Raw genomic sequence first — 26,487 nt, 5'->3', positions numbered from 1 at the left:
TGTTTAGGCTCATGCGCTTGAGTTGTATCTGAGGTTTGTACATGCAAAATGCATTTGAACAGTTAAGTCACTCCACTTTTTAATAACTAATTCAAAAATAGAGAAAAATTGATCTGACAGAAAGTGTCTTTGTTGTATGCACACCAGTTTTTTTTAGTATAACTAAAATGCTATTATAGATATTTTTTAATTCATTTTTTCTATTTTAATTTAAATGTGAATTAAAGCTTTAGTAATTTTGTTGTGTTTTTGTCATTTTTATTAGTTTTGCTTTATATATATATATATATGTATATATATACAGTATATATATATATATATATATATATATATATATATATATATATATATAATAATTTTTTTTTAATATTTTATTTCAGTTAATGTTTATTTTTATTTCAGTCACAAAAAAACTATATTTTTATGGTTAGAACCATAACTACAAATGCTAATGCAGACAGTAATATATTTGCTAAACAGGTTATGTATATCTTAATATGTATTTTGAGATGATATTCTTTAGGATTTTTTTATAACTTATCTCTTATTTAAGGTGTAAAACTACGGAAGAGGATGAGGGCCAAACAATAATAAAAAAATAAAACCATCTCGAGATTAAAGTTGTTAAATTTCGAGAAAAAAGTCGTTCGATTTTGAGAACAAATTCATTAAATTATGAGAAAAATGTTGTTGAATTTCGAGAAAAAAGTCGAGATAAAATGTTGAGAATAAAGTCATTAAATTATGAGAAAAATGTTGTTAAATTACGAGAAAAAAGTCGTTAAATTATGAGAACAAATTCGTAATTTAACAAATTTGTTCTCGTAATTTAACGACTTTTTTTCTTATAATTTAATGAGTTTATTCTCAACATTTTATCTCGACTTTTTTTCTCGAAATTTAACAAGTTTATTCTCAACATTTTATCTCAACCTTTTTCTTGAAATTTAATTACATTTTTCTCATAATTTAACAAATTTGTTCTCGTAATTTAACGAGATTTTTCTTGTAATTTAACGAGTTTTTTCTCGTAATTTAATGAGTTTATTTTCAACATTTTATGACTTTTTTCTCGAAATTTAACAATTTTTTTCTCGAAATTTAACAACTTTAATCTCGAGTTGGTTTTATTTTTTTATTATTGCTTGGCCCTAATCCTCTTCTGTATTAAACACTGTCAAATACAAAAATAGAGACAAATCTTCTGAAAGAAAGTGTCTTGATTGGATGCCAGTGTTATTTTATTATTACTGAGATTAGATACTATTATAGTTCTTATTAATATTTTGAATTGGGGGGGGGGTCATAGAGTCATAGAGTGTTTATTCATTTTTATTTCAGTTTAAAAGGAATGCTGCTTGAATAAAATAAGTTTTGTTTGTGTGTGTGTGTGTGTGTTCTTATATACATGGTTTATGAGGACACAAATGTGTATAATGACATATTACAATGTAAAACAAATGGCTTAAAAAATCATACTAAACTGTGTTTTTTTGAAATTCAAAAAAATGCAGAAAGTTTTGTGTGATGGGTAGGTTTAGGGGTAGGGGTATTGTAGGGGGATAGAATATACAGTTTGTACAGTATAAAAACCATTACGTCTATGAAGAGTCCCTGTAAACTATACATACAAGTATGTGTGTGTTATTTTATTTTATTTCAGTTAAAGTTATTTTTTTCTAATATTTGCTGATAATATCTTATTAACATTTCTATGTATTTTGTCTTTCCAGTGCAGAAATGCCTCTGTTGATTGTTGAGACTAGTTGCAGCCTGATTGGCTGGTTGTTTCTGTATGTGTTGCTGTGTCACTTGAACAGTGATAGAGATTATGAGTGGAACTGCAGGCTGGTAACTTTGCTCCATGGCATCCTGAGCGTCTGTGTGACTGCCTACATCGGGTTCATTGCTGGGCCATGGCCTTTCACACACCCAGGTAAGTTATCCTACCTTGTTTTTTGTATTTTTTGTATGATGTATTTCTGAATGAAATGAAATATTGAATGTGAATAAAATAGAAGGCTTGATTTTAGTGCATCTAGCTTGCAGCAGACTGATGATTGGAGGGGGGTGGATGAGAATGTTCTGCCCAAGATGCCAGAGTGATGTTGTCAAAAAAGGAACATCATTTTTGAGGGAAAGCAAATTTTTCAGATTTTGACTTGATTTTTTTGTTCTTTTTTTCCTGAGAACGTCTACTCTACATGTTGATGACACGTGAAAAAAAAAAAATCCACATATTTTTTTTGGTTAATTTGGGAACATTTTATTGATAAAAAACATTTTTGGCCCACCCTCCTCCCACCCCAAAATATTTTTTCGTTGCCTCAGGGAAACGTTGTGCAACAATGGTACAGAATCATAGAGAAAATTATCATCAAAATCAAATAAAAAATAAAAAAAAATGAAAGAAATCATTAAGTAAAAAGGGAAAAACATTTGAAAGGCATTGATATATTGAATTTGACATGCATAGGTCTGTATCATGTAGTGTGTCATGTCATATAATGTACTTCATGTAATAAGATTTCACTGCGTACAAAACTTTAAAAAGCAGTTCTTCTCTGCTGTGAAATAGAGGTGTATGTTACAATTTTTTCACATCACTTTGGGTGTTCCTTCCTGCACACCCAGGAACCCTGCATCTTCCCTTCTTATAATACATTATGGCCAATGTGAGGTACTGTCCAAAACATCCTCGAAAAGTATCCCTTATCACACAACGTTGCCCTGAGGCAACGAAAAGAGAAACTGAATTTCTGAACAAAAACTTCATAAAACCTGACAAAAGGCTTCTCTATACACACACACACACACACACACACACACACACACACACACACACACACACACACACACACACACACACACACACACACACACACACACACACATATTTGTTTATGTACAGTTCATGTCATTTTAAATAAGATTACTAAAGCAAATAATCTTGCCTTCTCACACCATGTGCTCATGTGACCATGTGTCAGAGCAGGATGTCCCACCTTTAAATGGTTCTTGATAGTGAGTCACTCCCACACCTTACTGGACTGTTCTTTGGTACTTTCTCGACATTTCTAATTGGTTGTAATCATTTAAAGAAAAATTTACTAAACATAGGGCTTAAGAAAACTTTCTTTTGCCTGAAGGCAATGCTGTGCATGCATAGATTATTCACCATAAGACATGTGGTAACAAAATAAATAGGTTTAGTTTTTATTTCTTGCAGATTTGAACCCTATAAAGCATGACCCTATAAAGCATGAAACAATACTCAGATTTTTAATTTTTTTTTAATGGAAGTTTATTGAACCTTTAGACAAAAAATAAAAAAGAAAGGCTTTAATGGCTCATATAGTTTTGGATTAAAAGTTTCAAGAGTGTTACCAGCAGTTATGTTCGGAGATTAGATGTGAGGAAATGGATCACTTCCCAATTAAGATACTTTATTTAACACAATAAAACAAATAAGGGTAATCCAAATAAGAGAAAATCCAAGCAGCAGAGCAACAACATAAACACATATGCTAAGATAACACAAAACAAGGAACTTGAACAAACCCTTATCTATGTAGGCCTCCGTCATTATTGTAGCTTGCATGTGTTCCCGTCTGTTCTGTTTATGGAGTTTTTCTTTGACTACCTTGTGAATCGACGCCCCCAGGCCCAGGGCACAGTTGCCACTTTGTGGATACATTAATTACTGCAAAAAATTTGCGTCACGCGCACTGTACACTGACTCTCGCGTATACATAAAAAGTGAAGTATACTTTGGGCTGTACACGACAACAGCGTTTTGGGGGCCTGAAAACGCAAACCTTTGAAAAACGTGTTTCAACGTGCACGTTTTTACAAATGATACCTTGATCGTGTCCGTGTAAAATACAAAAACACGGATTTGTGAAAACGGTTATGTCATGCACATGTGTATTATGTGTTCGGTTTATAAGGCCTTAGGGGCCGTTCACACAGAACGCGTCTTTGCGTCTAAAAACGCATGACGCAGCGCTCAGAAGTGATTTTAAAAAAAGCGCAGCATAGAACGCGAGAGTCTCGAGACGCGCCTTTGAGACGTGATGCAATAACGACAATAACGGAAATAATAGAAATAGGCAAACTGCAGAATTTACAGATACAAGTTTTGACATTGAAAAAAAGAAAATAAGATAATAATGAGTGCCTCCAGTTGTCATGCCAACCCGCAACGCTTGCCCCGCCTCCAAGTTCTTCTGATTGGTCCACTGTTTTGGAACTGACATTGATGAGCGGCGCTGCGTGTAAAAGTTGAAATTCTTTTAACTTGACACGGCGTCTTAAAAACGCAGCGCTCATGTGCGAGGCGCTGCAAAAGACGCGAGACGCGAGCGTAACGGTCATGCACATCCGTCAAGCGCGTGTTTACATAGAAAAACAATGGGAAAGTAGCGCATTGGAATAGAAAAACGCGTTCCGTGTGAACGGCCCCTTAGTGTTTCTTTACAAAGTGACATCGCCAACTACTGGCCTGGCAGCATTATACAGCATTTTTTACTTGTTTTTGCGGTTCCATATGAACAGGGACAATGTTGTTGCCTGTACTCAAAAAATGCAAAGGAAAAACCTTTTGGTTTTGTCATTGTCGTGTAAACGTATCCTTAAATACAAGAGATAACAAGCAACGCAAAAAGAACCCCTTGTGTGACATTATCTGTATTCATGAGATGAGCATATGAACACAGGAAACTGATGGTAACATATGAAAGCAAGGAAAATTATTAACTAATACAGTCAAAACAGAGACTGTATTTTTTTTTTTAAAATCTGAACATTTAACTTAACTTTTCCATAACATATTGAAATATTATTAATTTCTACAACTTTTGGAACAGTTTATTGAATCTTCTGGAACAGTTTATTGAGCCTTTAGCCAAAAAAATAAAAAAATAAAATAAAATAAAAAAAAATAAAGAAAGAGAAAAAGGGGGAAAAAACCCTTTGTTGAGTATCTTTAGGCTATGAGCCAAAACAAATGAAATATTTTTTTAATATATCAGTTAAATTTAAATAATTAAAAATAAATTCCGGAAATAATACAAATAATAATAATAGAAATATGAAGTCTTTAATAATGAATTAGACTTCTGACTCTCCTCTTGTTGATAGGCACTGAAAACACCCCTCTCCAGATCCTGGCTCTTGTTCTCAGCTTGGGATACTTCTTCTTCGACATGGTTTGGTGTGTGTATTTCCGCACTGAGGGTCCAGTGATGTTGGCCCACCACACCATGAGCATCCTTGGAATCCTGCTGGCACTGGGACTTGGCGAGTCGGGCATCGAGACCTGCGCTGTCCTCTTCGGCAGCGAGATCACCAACCCGCTCTTGCAGGCCCGCTGGTTCCTCAAGCGCATGGGCCGCTATGACAGTTTAGCTGGAGATGCGGTGGACCTGCTCTTCATTCTTCTGTTTGCCTCTGTGAGGATCGGTGTTGGCAGCAGAATGCTGTACTGTGAATTAACCTCTCCAAGGCCATCGCTGATAGTGAAAGTTTGTGGGGTGGCTATTTACACTCTCTCCTGGATCTTCATGGTGGACATTGCACGTTTTGCCTGCAGGAAAACCCGCTCCAAATACAGGCGATGGAAGGAACAGTACAAGCTGGAGGATTCTAATGGACGTGCTGATAAACTGAAATAGGCCATTCTGTGAAAAAATGGCAAATCTAAACTGCTGATATATGTAGCTCGAAGGATTGGGTTAATTAATACAGTTCCTACACCTTTTTTTCAACAATTAATTTTCATTACTTTTTGCTGGATACATTTACATAGGTTGCACTCATAAAAAGTGAAATATTTAAAACATAACTAGAAAAATTTTCTATTTCAGATTCCAGACTTTCACTTACACAAATTCTCCATGACATATAAAGATTTTTTTTTCAATTTTATGCCATATTGGGATTTTGTTCATTTCTACCACATATTAAGATTTTATTAATTTCCACAACTTCCATAACATATTGACAGATTGTATTCATTTTCAGATCTTTTCCATGACATGTCAAGATTTTATTAATTTCCACAACTTTTGCAAGACTTAATTAACTTAATTTGAATGAATTTTCCATGACATATTAAGATTTTTTATTAATTTTCATTGCTTTCCATAACATATTAATGTATTACTATTTTCCACATATTAGGATATTAATTTCCACAAGTTTTGCATGACATATTACAATTTAAATTTTCACGACTTTTCCATAACATATTAATGTATTATGAATTTCTGACATATTAAGTTTTTAATTTATACAACTTTTGCATGACATATTAGGATTTTATTTTTAATGACTTTTCACTGACATATTAAGATTTTATTAATTTCCATTTAATTTCATAACATTAATATATTACTCCTTGACATATTAAGATTTTATTAATTTCCATTTAATTTCATAACATTAATATATTACTCCTTGACATATTAAGATTTTATTAATTTACGCAACTTTTTCATGGCATATTAAAGGTGCAATGTGTAAAATTTGGGAGGATCTATTGACAGAAATGCAATATAATATACATAACTATGTTTTCAGTGGTGTATAAAGACCTTACATAATGACATGTGATGTTTTTATTACCTTAGAATGAGCCATTTCTATCTCATACACCACGGGTCCCCCCTCCATGTCAAGTCACCATTATGTGCTGGCATGTTTCTACAATAACCCTAAATGGACAAACTGCTCTACAGAGTGCGTTTTGTCTCTATGAACATTGGTGTTTCTAGATGCAGCTTGCATCGTCACTTAGTTGAATACACTTGAAGTAGTAGTAGTAGTCGTCTGGTTAATTAGAAGCACAGACCGTTCTTTGTTAGAAGTAAGAAGAAACCTCACTGCATCACACTGGCTACTCTCTGCTGTCTCAGACGATGATATCTTTGTGTTGTGTCGGCCAGATGGCCACTGTAGCTTCTGCGAAAAGGAGGGGTGTGCGCTGTTAGTTGCAGTTAAAATTTACACATTGCACCTTTAAGATATTAATTAAAGGATTAGTTCACTTTCAAATTAAAATTTCCTGATAATTTACTCACCCCCATGTCATCCAAGATGTTCATGTCTTTCTTTCTTCAGTCAAAAAGAAATTAAGGTTTTTGATGAAAACATTCCAGGATTTTTCTCCATATAGTGGACTTCAATGGAGCCCAAACGGTTGAAGGTCAAAATTACAGTTTACAGCGATCCCAGACGAGAAATAAGGGTCTTATCTAGAGAAACCATCGATCATTATCTAAGAAAATATTTTTTTAATACATTTTAACCATAAATGCTCATCTTGAACTATCTGTCTTCTTCTCTATTTGAATTCCAGTAGTGTATACACTGCTAAGTGTATTACTGCCCTCCACAGGTCAAAGTTTGAACTAAATTGTCATATACAATATGCCAGTGCAAGTATATAACAATTAGTTCAAACTTTGACCTCTGGAGGGCAGTAATACACTTAGCAGTGTCTACACTACTGGAATTCAAATAGAGAAGAAGAAGATAGCTAGTTCAAGATGAGCATTTACTGTTAAAATTTATATATATATATATATATATATATATATATATATATAGAGAGAGAGAGAGAGAGAGAGAGAGAGAGAGAAAATGAGTGATGGTTTCTCTAGATAAGACCCTTATTCCTCGTCTGGGATCATGTAGAATGTTTTGAAGCTGCTCTGAAACTGTAATTTTGACCTTCAACCGTTTGGGCTCCATTGAAGTCCATAATATGGAAAAAAATCCTGGAATGTTTTCATCAAAAACCTTCATTTCTTTTCGACTGAAGAAAGAAAGACATGAACATCTTGGATGACATGGGGGTGACGAGTAAATTATCAGGAAATTTTAATTTGAAAGTGAACTAATCCTTTAATGTCCACAAGTTTTGCAATGACATATTAGGATTTTAAATTCCATGACTTATTTCTGTGACATCTGTCATTCCATATCATATTAACACATAATTCATTTCCATGACATATTAATATTTGATACACATTCCAAGGTCTGGAAAACACACCTTTAAAATTACCGCATACATGTGTATTTTAATGAACTGTGTGTTACGAACACCAAAGCAAAGTGCTCAAAAACACAACTACACATAAACACGAATGTGCAACAAACGGAAGTACAACGACATCCACTCACGGTGCTCATCTGCTAATGTTATTGAGCCAGAATGTGTCCTTGAGCCTGTTACTGCAAAAGCTGGTACTGTATTTCCTCAGCAGGCAGAAAGGAGCCAATACTGAAACAAATGTGCAATTTTTGGATAGAAAACCAAACTTTTCTTAACACGCTCGCACAATTTTGCCCTCAACCTCTTCTCAACCATGTCTGCTGTTCAGACATGATCAAAACATTTTAACCGCTAGGTGGCGCAAAAGATTTAAATATGCTCCTTATCGCTTTTGACCAATAAATCAAAGCTCTATTGTATGTGTCTTTCATTCCATATTTTTTACTTCTTTTATTTTCTCCTTACTATTTGGTCTTATCATAAATATATCATAGCCTATAAATCATCTGTTATTGTTTAACACAACACGACAACATGGCCATGAATAATAGCAGGTTATGTTTTTTTTTTTTTTGGTGTTGTTGAATATTACATTACAATATATGATACATATGAATGTAGCCTATATTATCTAAAGTTAGCCTATGATTTCCGCACTAATTTAACTATTGATCTGCTCTTTCGAAAGTATCATTATTAACATAGTGGCTTTGTTTATTCTTTGCAGTTTCTGGCTAATCTGTAAACCAGCTTACTTGATTTACTCGTTTAAGTGAGTGAGTAATGTTGTTAATTTGCCACTGACAACTAGTAGGCTAGTCTACAACACTTGGGAGGCGATATTGCTGTTTGCGGAAGGATACGCAAAAGGAGGTGAAGCGGCGCAGCAGGCGTAGGAATCCGGGATGTGATTTTACTGAAAGTCAGGAATTATCTGGATTTTTGTGATTTTTTCTTAATCGTTTTTAGCTTCGTACAGCGCGAAACTGACACATGTGACAACACATATGCGTGTGTTTTCTTTATTCGCGGTTGTATAGAGACTGAATTCTTGGTGTACAGATTTTGGTGGAAAAAGAACGGCTAAAAACTACTGAATTTTGGAAAACATGGAGACAAGAAGGGAAGGACCCGACTAAACCAAAGTTTCCAAACAAACTATTCCACGAAAAGAGGGAATCTGTTCGCGAGAGGAAATATGTGTTGCACATCCGTCAAGTTTGGATTGTATTTTATTGCCGCTTTGAAACGAAGCTTTTTTTGAGCGGAATTCCTGAATTGGGGAACTATACCGTTGCCTCTAGCGCAAACATCAAACGATTTGTAAAGTTTTCTACCAATTTTGTAGTGGAAAATGTGGGAATTCTGGAAGTTGGACTAGGTTGGAGAGGAATTGCAATGAAAGGTTGAACCGTGTGGCTGTTTTAATCCATCCGTTGAGTGAATTTCCCAGATTTCAACACATTGGAGAGGACAGGATACATTCTTATGGAGAAAAAGTCCATTCAGCGTGTAAGGGGCCTAAAAAGGATGTATATTTAGTTTACAGACTTACTTTACTGTACCAATTCAATTGGTGGTGTAGACTGTACTGAAAACTTGTTTTTTTTTTACAGTAGAGAAGATTTCGCCTATGGGATTTGCTTCTGTTTAGGAATGCCGAGTTGGAAGTATTTCGTGGGGGAAATGATAGAAAACCGCCGAGACGTACGAAGTAACATTTGGGACTGTAAAATGAGCCAAGAGCTTTCGGACTGACGCGAAATGCAACCGGACAGTCTCTTTCATTCGTAAGGCAACATATTAACAAGATTGTTTCTCAGAGTTTACTTCCAGTCGTGGTTTGGGATTGACAAAGGCGACTGTATCCAGACGGAGGCGAGGGGGAAGCCTGTCGGTCTATGTGGTGGCATTTTGGCTGGGAAAATGATGAAGCGTCTCAGACAGACAGAAAGAGTTTTCCTCCATTGATCATCTGTGTTTGCTTTTAGCATCGATTTGCTTTGCTAACTCTTTGTGATCTGTAGAGCTTCAGTCAAATGACACAGCGTCCTAAAACCAACACAGACAAACCGTGGAAATATAAAACATAAGATTGTTTCTCTCTGTTTCTCTCCATTCAAGAGGAGACACTCCCGTAAACATCAAGACGGAACTGTCAAAATTCAGAAGTGCCACCCGGTTGTTGTTTTTGTTGTTGTTTATTATTTTTCTTTCGAATACAAAGGTGTTTTACCATGGTAAAATGCTAATTGGATAAGAGCTGAAGAAAATCAAGAAAGGAAAGCCCAATGAGCGGCACACAGTCCACGCTTGCTGAGAGGTAAATGATGACATAATATTTACAAGGTTGTGTTTATGATAATGATAGTGACCTGTCTTAGGTTTATAACACTGTTTATACATCTCCTAAACACTATAGCCTATTGTTGAGACGAATCTGGCAGGCTTCAACAAAATATAGGCTATATGGGTACTTGTGGGAATACACAGAAACATTTTTTTCATTATAACTATCTTGGGATACTATGTAAAACTTTGGTATATGAACATAATTGTCATTTTCTACTATGGTTTATTATCAAAGTGCCATGGTATTACCATGGTGTAACTGTAGCATGGGTGTTGTTATAGTAAAGAACTCAAATATTCATTGTTTTTGGTAGTACCATGGTGTTCTTTGAAATACCTTTGAATACTATATAAATAGCATCACGTGAATATGCTAATTATTTAATATCTCGATACACATCAACGTACCATGGTACGTGTATATTTTATGTAAGCCGAGTTAGTCACCTGTTGAAATGGGTGAGCAAGAAATCCCCATACAGAAGCCAAACCTAAGTTAATGTTCAGTGTTTAACGCTGAACCGATCTTAAAGAGCATGATGGGTAACAAGTGTAATGATCCAGTTTGAAGTTGTTTTCTTTGGTCTTTCATGTGTGAGACATGCAGTCAAACCTGTTTCTCACAAAATTGTCGAGTTGATAAGAAAACTGATGACCTTATGACCTTGCAGCTCAAATTTACTTGTTTTCCTTTCAGATAAACTCAATGTATGTGAATATTTTTCTAAGCAAAAACACTTTTCGTTGCGTGTGTGGTTTGTGTGTTTGTTTGGTGATGCATTAGTCACTCAGAAGAACCCGGAGGACTGTGAGTGATGGGAAGATCTTTTTGAATTAAGTTAAATGTTACATTTTCAATAGCCAGATTCTCCCAACACATCTACTGACACAAACATTGATCATATTCTGAAAAATCATAATGCAGCCAATGACAAATTATGATTAATTCAGGGTCTTCTGGTCTGAGTCATTCCTTATTTTGTCACAACACAGCCGCATATGCTAGTACAGGAAGCAGAATTGATTAGTTCACCTTTTGACTGGTCTGAGTTGCTAAAGGATTAGTTCACTTCAGAATTAAAATTTCCTGATAATGTACTCACCCCCATGTCATCCAAGATGTTTATGTCTTTCTTTATTCAAAAAGAAATTGTAGTTTTTGAGGAAAACATTCCAGGATTTTTCTCCATATAGTGGACGTCAGTGGGGTACAATGGGTGGAAGGTCCAAATTGCAGTTTAAATGCAGCTTCAAAGAGCTCTACACGATCCCAACCGAGGAATTAGGGTCTTTTCTAGTGAAACGATAAAAAAAATTACATAATTTTTATCCACAAAATCAAATGCTTATCCTGCACTTCTTTGCATCGCAGAGCACACATTACATAATCACGTTGGAAAGGTCACGCGTGACGTAGACGGATGTACCGCGGTAGGGTGAAAAACTCCTCCGACGTAATTGTTTTATCTTTTTTTTGTAAAGGGCCTTTGACTTAGTCTTTGCATGTTTGCTTTATAAACCAGTGTGGCGCATCACAGAGCAATGCAAGACGAGCATTTGTTGTTAAAAAGTATATCATTAAAAAAAAGAAAAAATAATTCTATATAAATTAAAATATATAAAATAAAAATATTGAATATAGCCTTCATAATTAATAACTTTGAATTGCTGTCACAAAATGTGTACATTGGTGTGATACACACATGGAACCAAATTGGTAATTGCCTCCGGTCGGTGCAAAATTGCCGTAACGTCGTTTTGGACAGCGGCGGGCTGGGACATTAAATTTAAACAATTCAATTTATTGATTGAATTTAAGAATTTAAAATGAAAAATGAATCAGGCATTTTACAAATCACACAAAGATTTCACTAATCTATCACAAGCTGCAATATTCTGAAAGGATATTGCTTCAGAAATTTTTTAATTTATATTTACACCACAAAATAAAAAAAATAAAAAATTCAGACACGCAACTGTTTTACTCGTACAAGTGAATGACAAGGCTTAATGTCGATTGTCTGACAGCAAAAACAGAAAAAATATATAGATGAAACAATTTTATTGGGAATTTTGCTGTATTAAAATCTATTATGCGAGCAAAAGGGGTAGCAGCAAAGAAGCAAACAAATGTAAAGGGCTGACACTTGGCAGAATGCGAATGCAACAGTGACATGATGAATATTCCAATTGCCATATGACGTCATCTATCGATATTTAATGACATATATGGCATTAAAAATAAAAAAAAAATGGCATTAAAAAGCATTAAATTAGATTTGATGAAACCTGCAGAAACCCTGCCTTAATACTCATCTGGGATTGTGTAGAGCCCCTTGAAGCTGCACTGAAACTGCAATTTGGACCTTGGATCCTGGAATGTTTTCCTTAAAAACCTTAATTTCTTTTTGACTGAAGAAAGAAAGACATGAACATCTTAGATGACATGGGGGTGAGTAAATTATCATGAAATTTGAATTTTGAATTGAAGTAATCCTTTAATTGCCACATTAGAGGAATGAAAATGAACAATTTGTTCATGATTGACCATTTATCACTGCCTGTGAGCACACAGCTTGTGACAGGAAACACTTTAGATATGCTTGATATGTTCTGCTAATGCTACTCCTAAGACTCAATGTGTTGTGGTTTTCCACCTTTTGAGTTGTTACCTCTATTATTCGGCTATTCGCCACATTTCAAAGAGCTAAACGCACAAGATGCTGGTTAATCTAATGTGTTGTCATCTTATCTGTGTGCAGAGTTGTGCTTTGGTGCATGTTGTGTGACATTGTGTTTTGACACCAATGCATGCTTTTTTGATTATATCAGTCTTGCAAACTGTGTGAATACAGATGTAGTGCACAGCAGGGCTGAAGCTCTCTCAGTTCATGTGTCGGGGTCTAGCTGGTTTTGTAAGGTGACGTTCAATGACAGTTAACAGGAGAGACAGGTTTTCTCCTTCAGAGGCAAAAACTGGCCACCTGCTCTCAGCTAAACATTACCATCTACTATCAGGATTTTGCAGATGGATGTTTATTTGCATTATTTCATATTTATTTTGAAAAGGAAAGTTCAGATAAGCATCAGTGTGTAAGCATCATGTGTAAAGATGCTTCTTGTTAGCAACATTTGTTGCCACTGAAACTTTGTATTGTTTTTGCTAGAGTATTGTAAATTGAACTGGCTGCACAGGTTCAGATTCACAGATGGAGTCCTTTAAAATTGTGGTGTGGTTGCAATAGCATTAAAATGTAGTCAAGTTGAATGATCAATGTCTTTGTTATTTCCTAATAGTGTAGTCTTAAAAAATTTCTTTTTTTTTAGCAATTGACATAAATTGATGTGGATCTGTATTGTTATGGAAGCTTTATGCACAGCATCCACATATAACGCTATAGCCAAGTACTGAATGTGAGTATAAACAGGCTTTGGCTAGTAAATAACCTGCTAGTTAGTCAGTAATCTTAAAGGGGTAGTTCACTTTATCACTTTATATGATGAACAGATTGAATTTAGGCTTATATTCATGTATAAACACTGATCGGTGAATATAAACGGAAGCTCAACAAAACTTGTTTGACACACGAGAACAAACCTCTTGCTGATGCTCAAACATGCTGTGTAATAGGGCTGCATGATTAATCGAAATTGAACCGAAATCACGATTTGGCTTAGTGTGATTGATATTGCATCCTTTTATTATATAAATATGTATAAGTAAATAATGCTCCATCTGAGAGCATTGCATTTGAAAAAGCAACACAAGTCAAACATACAAACTTTCCAAACATTAGAAGCATTTATGAACCTCACTTCATAACTCACTTCATAACGTCAGTCGAGTGTTTGAAAAAAAACATTTTGATTAGGATTGCATTATAAATAGGGCTGTCAATTCTGATGCATTAACGTATGTGATTAATTCAAAATTTAACGCATTTAACGAGAAAAAATTATAGAAGCATGCGAAATTGTGTCATAACATAATTTACGTCACGCAGTTAGATGATCTTAAAGTCCATGCTGATTATATCAGAGATGGCAGAGAGAATTATTCATTCCAGTGTCTGTTTCTCTTTAAAACACAAACTGTCATATTGTGTCATTGTATCTGAAGAGCGCGAGCCCTCCCGCATCTCGCTGTTCCTGTCTGAACGGAACGTCGAAACATCCCTCCGCTGTATGGCCAGATGATATGAAAACTATGTTTCTCGGCTGGATAAAGCAAATCAGCTTCTTGCTATGAAAGTTTTGATGGATTGCAATCAAAGTAAAGACGATTGCGGTGACGTACACAAGCACGCATGGATATAGACAGTGATGGCAAAATGGATGTGTTAAACAAGAAAAATGGTGTATGCTTAATTTCATGATAAGTGTGGGATAATAGCGATTAATTGCGATTAAGGTGTGCGATTAATCGCGATTAAAAAAAAAAAGTAATGCTCACTCCATCCTATTCTGTGTAAAAATAACACTTAGAGGGAAACATATAATTAGTATGTTTTTCTCCAGTGTACAGGAGATTTCTTTTTCTCTATAGTGGATGCATAAGAGGCACATATTTCATATTAAATACATTGACTCTATTTTTGATTTTGCATACCTCTTTAAAAAAAAAAATAAAGAATTTACTGTCACAGATTTTTATCGTAATAATTTTAATTTTATAATAAATCCTTAGACCTTTCTAATTTTTTATAGTCATAGGCTGCTTTGCATGTTAACAGATAACCACACATTTTTTCATACAAGGTTTCTGTAAAATAAAAATATTATATAAATATTTTAATTATTATTGTTAAATTTATCCTTAAATACTTTATCCTCAAGCGAACATGCTTGAGCTTTTTTTTTTTATCATAACCAATGTGTGATGTTTATACGTGAATAAAAGCCTAACTTAAATCTGTTCAGCATATAAAGCGATCGTGTCTCTTCAGAAAATTTGGACTAAACTGCTCAATTCATATGGATTAGTTTTATGATCTCTTTATGAAAATTTGGAAGTATCAAATAGGTAGTTGCGTAGCTGTCAATGGAGGGACAGAAATCCTCCAATCCTCCAAATGGCATAAATTCATTAGATAATTTTGGACCATGTGTTTATACTTCAGTAAGATAGTAGATCTGGGTCAGTCAGTAATAAATTTTAAATGCACATAAATGGTAGCATGGTGGTTGCACATAAATATATTACGCTGTATAAATAAGATGACCTGACATACTTGATGGGCAGACAGTGAGTTGGGTGTTGTATCAATGACTTTTATTTGCTGCATTTCTAGACTGTTTTGGCAGTGAGTTCAGAGGGCATATTGGCATTTTTAGAGAATTATTCTTCTGGCTATATTAAAATTTCTCCCGGCTCTTTTCTGAAGACGTCTCACCAAAGCAAAGCTCTGCTCACCTCTCGTCATTTGTCTGAATAACTGTCTGGCAGTAGCGAGTGAGTCAGAAGCCGCCTTCTTCTGGAAAGCTTTTGTACGTCACCACACCACTTTAATCTCAACGCTTCACAAAAGCTTTTTGTGCTTTTAAAAATAGTGCAGATGTGAAAAAGCAAGTCAAGTTATGTATCTGTTGGGTTTCATAGTAACACAACAGCTGTGTCCAAAACATAAGGCCACTGCCCTGATGACTTCACAGGTGGTGTTTTTGTGTGAAAACGCCTAATAAGGAACCTAGGTTCAGACACCGTAACTGCATGTCTAATGATCTAGAACAAATTAATTTGAAGAATTAGTCATATCCAAACAAATGTTGACTACAATACTTATTTCTCACTAGAAATCATGGAAAAATTACTTTAAAGGATTACTTCACTTTCAAATGAAAATTACCCCAAGCTTTACTCACCCTCAAGCCATCCCAGGTGCATATGACTTTCTTCTTTCTGATGAACACAATCGGAGAAATATTAATAAATATCCTGATGCATCCCAGATTTATAATGGCAGTGAGCGGGATCAATTAGTACGAGCTGAAGAAAGTGTCTCCATCCACATCCATCATAAACATACTCTACACGGCTCCGGGGGGGTTAATATAGGCCTTCTGAAGCAAAGCGATGAATTTGTGTAAAAAAAAAAAAGATTCTCGCAATTCAAAACACTACGTCCTACACCTTCCCTATTCAACTTACGAAAAAAACTTACCTGACGCGACGCCAGTTCCATTTTTTCCATAATTTGAATACGGAAGGCAGTCTGGTGGAAGCTAGATATTTTATTTCATAACTTGTTAAATATGGATATTTTTTTTAAATAAATGCATCGCTTCTCTTCCGAAGGCCTTTAATAACCTGTGTGGAGTATGTTTATGATGGATGGATGTGGATAGAAACGCTTTCTTCAGCTCATACTTGTTGATCCTTACACACTGCCATTATAAAGCTCGGATGCGTCAGGATATTTATTAATATTTCTCAAATTGTGCTCATCAGAAAGAAGAAAGTTATATACACCTAGGTTGGCTTGAGGGTGAGTAAAGCTTGGGGTAATTTTCATTTTAAAGTGAACTAATCATTTAAATGACTAAATGCATTTTCCTTGTGCCTTGATTGGGTCCTACTTTTTGTTTACAGCTCATGAAGATAATGTAGATAATGCTTGTTTGATGGGGACATAATTTTTATTGTTTGTGAAATTCAGATGTGTACAGCACTTTTGTTTAGATTGTGAAATCAGACTTATTGCTACAGTTTGTAGCTTTTAAGGGAAAATGTTACTCATGAATTATTTAATATATATAAATTGTAATTGTTTACTCACTCATCTTTATGGTGTTCCTAATGTGTATAAGAACTTAACATAAGAAAAAAAAAAAAAAAATGGTTTCCCTTTGGGCTTCTTGTTTGCGTATTACTATTTGGTTGATGTTACAGTACAGAATACAGTATTACGGTAATACTGTATTCCATCCTGTAACATCAACTAAATAATATACGTAACATTGCAAACATGATCTTGAGTCCTCATAACCTCCCAGACGGTTATAGCTGAAATGATATCTAACTACACTAACACCAACTAAATAGACACCAAAAAATGTTTTGTCCTTATTTGTAGTATCTGAATTCATGTGGCAAGTATCATGGCACTGAATGTTTGCTGAAGGCTGTATCATACAGCCTGCTCTTTGTCACACTATTTCGCTGATCTGTGGTCTTTTTTTTCCCCCTTTTTTTTTTTTGTAACCCCCGAGGCCCTCTCGGGAAGTGGTGACATCACTAATAAACAATGTCTGTCAACTGGGCCAGGCCACAAGCTCTTCCTGACAGAGCTGCCGGCCACCAGCAGAGCATCATGGGAAGAAATTGAGCTGCTTTGTTACTTTATTTATGACATGGCCATTCTGTATGAATTCAAATAAGAGAGCCATATTGGCAGTTTAAAATGGCCTTTAGTGGAATGTTATTTGTATGTTTGTATTAGGGCTGTCATGATTCCTCAATTAAATTCAAATACTCAATTTAAAAAAAAATCCTCAATTGCAATTTTACCGTGTCGAGTAATGGCAAAATACCAGAAGTGGCACATTCCATGGACGATAATCCATGAACCACATTATTAGACCATTTTCTAAGGCTGCACGATGTATTAAAACCATTTAAAACTATTTGTAGCATACTGCTATTGTGAATTCACAAAAGCAGCAATTCATTTAAATTAATATATGCCCTGCACTTTAATTGAGATTCTCCGTTCACAGTAAATGCTGCTCCACATGAACTGTTATCATTTACATGCGTAGAGCATCTCAAACTCTATCTCTGCATATGCTGTGAGTTTGGGTTGCTTGTGCACCATTCATTAGATTTGTAACAAATCATTTATAAACCTACGCCAACAGAGGAGAATACATCAATATGTTTCTAAATATGCGAACTGTTCATCGCGATTGCAAAATAAAAGTTCAAACCCTTGCCCTGAGCTTGCATGTTTTGATGTCCACGTATTCTTGTTCAAGAAATTACAGTGGATGTAGCATTTTTATCATAAAGAAGTGGCCAAATATTAAAAATTAAGTGAACATTTGAATTAAATGTTGTTTGGCCAATATTAAACAAGAATTTGATCTGCTGTAAAGTGTAACAACAAGAAGGCCATTGTCATCCTCTGCAGGCATTTGTTATAATACATAATGTACATACATTGATTGTTTATATTTTATGTATTCTAACAGTGCTGTTCTATAAAACCATATGATTACTTGCTTTTGATATTTAATTTTAACCAAAAATGATTGCCTAAGTAATTTTAAAGCTATTGTTTGCTGTGGTATATTTTAATTACCATAAAAAATAAATTAGATTACTCGATTTATCAATAATAATAGACCGATTACCAAAATAATCGTTAATAACAGCTCTAGTTTGTGTATAAGATTGTATACGTATCACATTACGTTTACCATGTGAAACAAGGCCAAGAAGGAGATTTAGCTTTTAACTGCCTTAAAATATTGAGTCTGTTTTAATGTGCTCCTTGTGGCAAGATATAATGGATTCATTAATTTATGATTAACCTCGGGTCTGAACAGGCCAATAAAACTGCTACATTAATCAAGTTAGAAGTGTGAACCTGCAAGTACTGTAAACACCGCAGCCCACTGCATTTCATTATTAAAAAAACATCAGTGAAGCACAGGCCTCCTCCATACAGCCATTACTAACACATTTAGTTATGCAGAGAATGGCACAAATATTTGTTGTTTAGCAGAATATATAGTATTCATTCTTTAAGATACAGACTGGTTCTTTAGACATCAATCCGTCAATGGAGTCAAACAAGTTTAACAACAGAACAATCTAAAATTCTTGACCCTAAATTTCTAACTTGATGTGAAAGTATTAGAAAATTGCAACCTCAATAAGTGCATTTACATGTATAATCATTGATTATGCTTAAAGGCCCCAATATACTTCAAACAAATATACTTCACTACAAATATACTAGGCCCCAATATACTTCTTTTTCGTTCTTCATTTAGAAGTAAAACGAAGTTCGAAATGCGTGACCAGCGATATCTGACATCTTGCGCCGCCCACACTGCTGAGAGCGAATATGTAAATACGTGCTGTATGCTTTCTTCTCAGTAATAAAATAAACACAACAAAAATGAGAAAACTGCAAGCATTTTTATAGAAAGCATAAGAAAAGCGTCTGATCATAACAACATTGGTATGTTAGCACAAGCTCTACAAAATAGCACTCCAGTCACGTTTATTTGTATAGCACTTTATTCAATAGATTGCTTAAAAGCAAGCAGTATCAAACATGAAAAAGTGTCAGTGTCTCATTTCATCAGAAGCACAACTTCATTTTGTACTATAAAGCGGCTATCCAGTGTGTTCATGTTTTCACCTGCGGAGCTCTTACCTCAACAATCTCTAAAGATGAAATGAGTCAGAAATGAAGGTGGAGCCTCGGCGCACACCACCTATTACGTTATCGTCACGGACCAATGGTAGTACGAAGGTGTTTTGCAGCTGGAGCAAACTTTTCCCGTTTCAAACTTCCAAAAAGAACACAAAACGAACTTCGTTTTGGCCTGATTTTGTTTGAAATTACATCACATCAGTTCGTTCTTCGATTTCGTTTGAAGTATATCGGGGCCTTAAGCTGACATTAAGGTCATGTAACACCTTAAACAGTAGGCTGTTGTTAAATCAATTTTTATTTTTTTTTTTAAATGGGTTATAGCTAAACACTTTTAACAATACTTCTGCTTGATAACCCCAGTTTTTTCAATAGTAAACCACATTATTGACGTGTAAATTAACTTTAATTTTTTGCCTACCTCTTTGCCAAACTTTATTAATTAGAGAATAGATTAAATAGATTAAAACACTTTTCAAAATGTAGTACTAAATAATAATAATAATAATAAATATATATATTCATTTATTTATTTTTTAAATAATATTGTCACATGAAATTCTTGTACAAGACCTAGACTCAGGATTATGATCCTCACAGACCAGAATTTGACCCAGTATTTTAGCTTTTGACTGTATGTTCTGATCTTTATCAGATGATAAGTCTTAGACTTGTCACCAATACAACATTTTGGAAAAACAGTTGGAGGGGAGCCATGTTTAGCTATGAATCTGAAAGATCAGACCCTCAGCACATGACATAGGATTGTGGGAAAGATACCATCAGGAACATCCTGCTATGATGACAGGTGCTTGCTCCATATAAAATCACATTGACACTAATCCTGCAAGTCTGCTGGTACCTAGTGTCTGACAAATCAGTTTTAGACTTGTTCATGTGACATCTTATAACCAACCAGATCTATTTGACAGATTGCAGGGAGTGTATTATGTGAAACTGGTTCATCCTAAAGGAAGACTCCCTTATTTTCTAGTTTTATGGATTTAAAATGAGTGAATGGGGAAGATGTATGGAGCAGGGCGACCTGCTAAGCTTTTCCCAGCTATGCTGGTTTTGTTGGTGGACGGCAGGCTTTACTCTGTTTGGTCAGCTGATGGTCAGCAGCCCTAGTCAGCATTTTATGTGCCGCTCTCATTGGCTGTGCAAAAAATGCGTGTGAGCGTGTTCGTGTTTGTCTGTGAGAGTTTGAGAAATTCTTGAAAAACAGATGTGCTGAATAATGCCGTAATGCTGATCTTTTTAAATACCATGACATGAGATCATCTTTTTTTATTTTTCTTGTTCAGGGACAGACATGATTTATAGCTCTTGCTTGGTGCTTTTGATCTTATCTAATCTTCCACTTTTTTTCAAGCTTTTCTTTGCAGTTTTAATGGCAAAGATCCAGATTTGATCTAAGGTTACAGACATTTACGCTGAAAGAGTTAGTTCACCAAAAAATTAAAATTCTGTCGTCATTTACTCACCCTCACGTCGTTCCGAACTTTTGTTCATCTTCAGAACACAAATGGAGATCTTTTTGATGGAATCTGACAGCTTTCTGCTTCTCCATTGACGGCCTTCACAACTAGAATTTTGACGCTTCAAAAAGTTCACAAAGAGATCATAAAACTAATCCAAATGAATTGTGTGGTTTACTCCAAATTTTCTGAAGAGAGTCGATTTAATTTAGGCTTTTACTCGTATATAAACTTTGATCAGCAAACCAAACCTGAGCCTTTATGAACTTTTTGAAGCGTCAAAGTTCTAGTTGTGAAGGCGGTCTATAAGGGACAGAAAGCTTCAGATTTCATCAAAAAGATCGTCATTTGTGTTTCGAAGATGAACGAAAGTCTTGCGGGTTCGGAACAACATGAGGGTGAGTAAATAATGACAAAATGTTCATTTTTTTGGGTGAAATAACCCTTGAACTGGTTTGGGGGAAAAAATCATGTTTCATGTATGTGAAACAGTATGCATTATGCAGCAAACAGTAGTATGCTAACAGTTTTCATCTTGGAAACAAAAAATGTTACTTATTTGTCTTTTTTAATCCATTTTTTGTATAAAATGTTCATGAAAGATCAATCTGGGTGCATTGAATTGTGGCATAAAGAGTTGTATTGCTGCAAAAACAGAATTCTGAACAACATTGCTGTGAACAGTATACTGGATTTATATATAGTATTCTGAATATAGCTATTGCATCAGTGTATTGGAGGAGATAGAACTACCTGTTAGTAATTGTACCCCATTTGGGACTGTGTATGACCATATAAATAATATAGACCTGCATTCTTGAATATTTCACCTACAGTAAATACTAATATCATGAGAAAGGATGAGTAATATATGAGCAGTTCCACATGGTAATTTTGGCACATTTAATTAAATCGCCCTTCTTAGTGCGTCTGACGTGCCTCAGCTTGCTGAGCAGATAGAAACCTGTACCAATCGTGGCCGACACCCCAGTGAGCCAGACACTGGAAGAGATGAGTTCACTCACAAATGCTTTTTGTTTTTCATTTTTGAATTAAGAACAAATGTGTTTCGGAAGGCTTTTGAAAATATAAAGTATGATTGAGTAAACATGGGCTGTTGGAAAGAATTGGGAGAAAGTAGAGAGATGTCACTCTCACTCTGGTCATAGTGTATCATGGTACAGAAGTAGAAGAGGAGGGCGGACCTTGAGTACTCTGGGAAGTGACACAATGTCATGGCTTTAAAAGTTGTGGTGATTTATACTGTATTAAACTATATTAGACTATATTATAGTTGGGATTTCTGATAAATGTCACACCTCGGTTCTTCAGACTGCACTGTCGAAGGGGATATGTGCAAAGCATTACTGCAATTTAAGGCCTGTTCACACCAAGGATGATAATTATAACGATAAAGATATAGTTTTAAAAAAATCTTTCTAAATTTAAAAGAATAGCAGAGTCCACAACACAACTATATAATGGTAACGGCAAAGGGGAATGACATCGTTGGAATTACTTTCTAAACTATTTTTTTCCAGCTGATAACTTTGTTATCCAATCAGAATCCATCCTGCTTTAAAGAGCTTTGAAAGTGACAGATGAAAAACAGAACATTGTCATGCGTAGGTATGGATGCTAATATAGTTATCGTTATCTTCAGTTATTGTCCTTGGTGTGAATAGACCTTTACTCCCCAAACTTTGATGTATTCATTGGATATGTACTATACACACACACACACACAATGTTGTTGTTATTAAAGAGTTAGTTCACCCAAAAATACTCACACTCATGTTGTTCTACACCCGTAAGACCTTCAGAACACAAATTAAGATATTGTTGATTAAATCCAATGGCTCAGTGAGGTCTCCATTGCCAGCAATGTTACTGAACCTCTCAAGATCCATAAAGGTACTAAAAACATATTTGAAACAGTTCATGTTTCAACACATCTTTGGGAAAGGGGATTTCTGCCCTCCAAAATTATTTTTCCTTTTCCTTTCAGTTGCAAATAGTTACAATCTAGTGATTCAAGCAACTAAAAATTTTCAAAATCAGTGCATTAACTCAACAACAATTAGACTATTTGCCATTATGGAAGCCACGAATAGGCTGGTTTCAGGTTTTACTGGACCCTGATTGGACATGTTTCTTAGCGGTCCTTTATATAATAAGATCCTTTATATAATAAGAGCTGCTGGTCTTAAACATAACACTCAGAATGAATTGTTCCCATGTTTTCATAGTTTAGCTAAACAGCTAACGCATAGTTACAAAAAAAAAAAAAAATCAAATTGTAGACAGGCCTATTTTTTTGAAAATGTCTTTTTCCATTTGTACTTGCATAAAGCTGGATGTTCTTTATTATGAGTAAGGTCAGTACACAATGACATCATACTACTAACTGGCAGTGTGTGTTTATATAATTAACATTTTAGTTTAATAACTAAAGCAGTAGGCCTGTTTAAATTGAAAGGACTGTAGGATGTTGATCTCTTAAATGGCTTTGCTGCCTACAGTTCCCACAGGAAGTGTGGCTGGGGAGAGAGAGTGAACGAGAGAGACAGGGACGGGGTTAAAGACCCGTGTTGAAAAAGTAGGAAGTGGCTGTGGGAGCCCGTCTGCTTTTGGAGGCTGGAGTTATTGGGGCCAGAACAGCACACAGAGTCCTCATGCTACACACACGTGACAGGCCCTTTGACTCTCCCAGCTGCGTCACCTTGGAAACTGCAAGTAATGTTGCTGCAGCTTTCCCATCCTCCTTTGCCAGACTAGCTGTTAGGAAAGAAATCAACCTCCTCAGATCCAACCTTTTGCCATGCTGCTGACTGCCGTCTATACAGCTTAACAACCTGCTGACATACTAAAGTCCTCGGGATGAGGTGATTGTTGAAGTTCACTGCTGATCTGTGATCAGCTACACTAGATCTTTAGACACCAAGCTGACGGTCGGCTGTTGGGCAATGGCTGTTTTTGAGCGTCGGTCAGCTTAGTTTTTCCCTGTGTTTTCTGCACCATTGGCTCTTGTCACATAGTGTCTGGGTTTTTAGGGCCGATTCAGAATGTTGAATCAGCTCTGTCGGTGAGAGAGAGAACTCTGATTGGCTGTTCAGCTTAGCGAACAAGTCAGTGCATGACCAAAGTCAAGATGATAAAGACAGAAGGCTGTTATAATTTTACGTCATCTTACCATCAAACTCGTGTTGCCCAAAGCGCAACAGCACTATATGTCAGTGCGTTGTCCACTCCACGAGGCTATCACCACCGATGTTGCTAGGTATAAAGTCTGTATATCTGGAGTCTTAGTTTTGGTTTCCCTTTCTGAATGATGAAAATAGACTATTGAGAGCTGCTGTTATTGGCAGATATTTATTTGCATGCAAGTGCAGAACGCACATGCTAGTTGACAGTCACATTTAGTCCTTTTGGTGCGTTCAGGCGCAGTGTTTTGGCAGAGAAGTGACAACACAGTCAGTTGCTTTTGTTGCTGCTAGTTCTTTAACATCGGCTTTGTGTGTCCCGGGCTTTATAGTGAGGGTTGGGAAGGAAAAAGTTACATCACTGCAAAAACTCACTTTTTTAACATTTACTCAAGCATTATCTTGATTTTTTTTTTTTTTTTTTTTTTTCCTCTTGGAAAATGTATTTTCTATTATACTATTTTCCATCATCTTTGCATGTCATGCTTCAACTTTGTCTCACAATTGTGATTTTTTCCCTCAGCATGCCAGACATGTGAAAGGTCAGTTACATCAGTCTTGTCAAAGCATAGACAACAGTGTGTGTCACTCAAGAAGGATCTGATGCCTCTCTGTCTATAACAGATTGTAAGTGTGGAAAAATATGAGAGAAAATTGAGCTTACGAGAAATGAGCTTTGAATTGCCAATTTTCTCATTAGAAGCATCAGCCTCGGAGCCAGAGGATTTATGGATTGGCAAAGGTCATCCATGTTGTATGAGACCAAAGTGCAGACCAAAGCCAAGAGACTTTAGAGCCTCAAAATGCCACTATGCCGCCAAAATGAGTCATGAGTCATGACACTGACTGACTGTATTATGCCGTTTTAGCTGTAATTTAATAGTTGAGGTCAAAACCTCAGTTTTCTTGTTACCTAAGAGTTGAAGATCTGTCAACAGCAAGACCTTTTAAACACATCTTCCTAAAATGGTCCTTTCTTACTACAAAATATATTTCCTTTTTCTTTTTTGAGCTATAATGTGACCTGGAAATGTTTTTACTGTAGGAGTTTAAAGAGGCCTGTTATATCAGACAATGTAGAGTTTGATGCAAGCTGTGCTGTGAAGATATACACAGTTGGATGAAAATAAAAGTGTCCATAGGTTGTGAAAACAAAGGTTTTGTTATGCTCTGAAAAATCAAGACCAGGCTCTGTTGGTTGGTGGTATAGGACCATGAGAGGATTTGGTTTTAGTGGCAACTCGACTATGTTGAATGTTAATCTAACTTAAAGGAATTTTGGTGCATTGTTTGGTAGTAACTAAAGACTATAGATATAGAAAGACAGTTCACTCCTATTAGTTATGAATGGGAGAAACTGCAACGCGTAATATGGCGGAATACGTCCCGCCGTCTAAGTAAAAGAGCCAATCATTGATTGGTAAAGTCATCGTGTCACTGCAGCTGCTGTTAGAATCTCCAGTTCCCATAGAAACCTGAGACTCGAGCTTAGGACTGCACATGCACATTGGCTCATCTAGCCCAGGGGTAGGCAAGTTCGGTCCTAGAGAGCCGCTGTCCTGCAGAGTTTAGCTCCAAACCTGAAGAAAAACCTTCAGCTGCCTATAGCCTTAGTAATCCTGAAGTGCTTGATTAGCTTGTTCAGGTGTGTTTGATTAAGGTTAGAGCTAAACTCAGCAAGACAGCGGCTCTCTAGGACCGAACTTGCCTACCCCTGGTCTAGCCTGAAAAAAAGTGCTTCTTTTAATGCTATTTAAGCATAAGAAACAACATTTATGGGACAGTTCATGTCAGATTCTATTTCTGATTTGAAATGTTATGTAATTGTGAGTTTGCCAAGCAATTTCTGAGATTTCAGGATTCCCCCATTCAAATAGATAGGTCCTAGCCTTGGATGCCCAAAATAACTGCCCGGAGGCGTTGCAAATATGGCCACAGATTGAACAGACTTTTCTTGAAAGGGATTTTGGAGTAACTTAATTTTTCTGGTAACAACTTGTGGT

General features: G+C 35.7%; 2 protein-coding genes across 4 annotated transcripts in view; both read left to right on the top strand.

Moving 5' to 3' along the window:
* Positions 1-1,740: 1,740 nt before the first annotated feature.
* Positions 1,741-5,675, top strand: tlcd5b (TLC domain containing 5b). The gene is made up of 2 exons (XM_067408128.1): positions 1,741-1,936; positions 5,143-5,675. Exons 1-2 carry the CDS (start codon positions 1,741-1,743, stop codon positions 5,673-5,675), a joined length of 729 nt encoding a protein of 242 aa, XP_067264229.1.
* A 3,240-nt stretch (positions 5,676-8,915) lies between these two features.
* arhgef12b (Rho guanine nucleotide exchange factor (GEF) 12b) overlaps positions 8,916-26,487 on the top strand; it is a 101,202-nt gene continuing 83,630 nt past the window's right edge. For 2 of the 3 annotated variants that reach the window (XM_067405490.1, XM_067405488.1), the window contains exon 1: positions 8,916-10,385. In XM_067405490.1, coding sequence (XP_067261591.1) covers positions 10,354-10,385 — 32 coding nt within the window. In that variant the 5' untranslated portion in view covers positions 8,916-10,353. The remainder of the gene's footprint in view (positions 10,386-26,487) is intronic. The other variant, XM_067405489.1, reaches the window with a different exon arrangement.

This window comes from Chanodichthys erythropterus, chromosome 13, assembly GCF_024489055.1.
Source record: "Chanodichthys erythropterus isolate Z2021 chromosome 13, ASM2448905v1, whole genome shotgun sequence".
In the NCBI taxonomy this organism is placed as follows: Eukaryota; Metazoa; Chordata; class Actinopteri; order Cypriniformes; family Xenocyprididae; genus Chanodichthys; species Chanodichthys erythropterus.
This window is presented reverse-complemented; position numbering and strand designations above follow the sequence as displayed.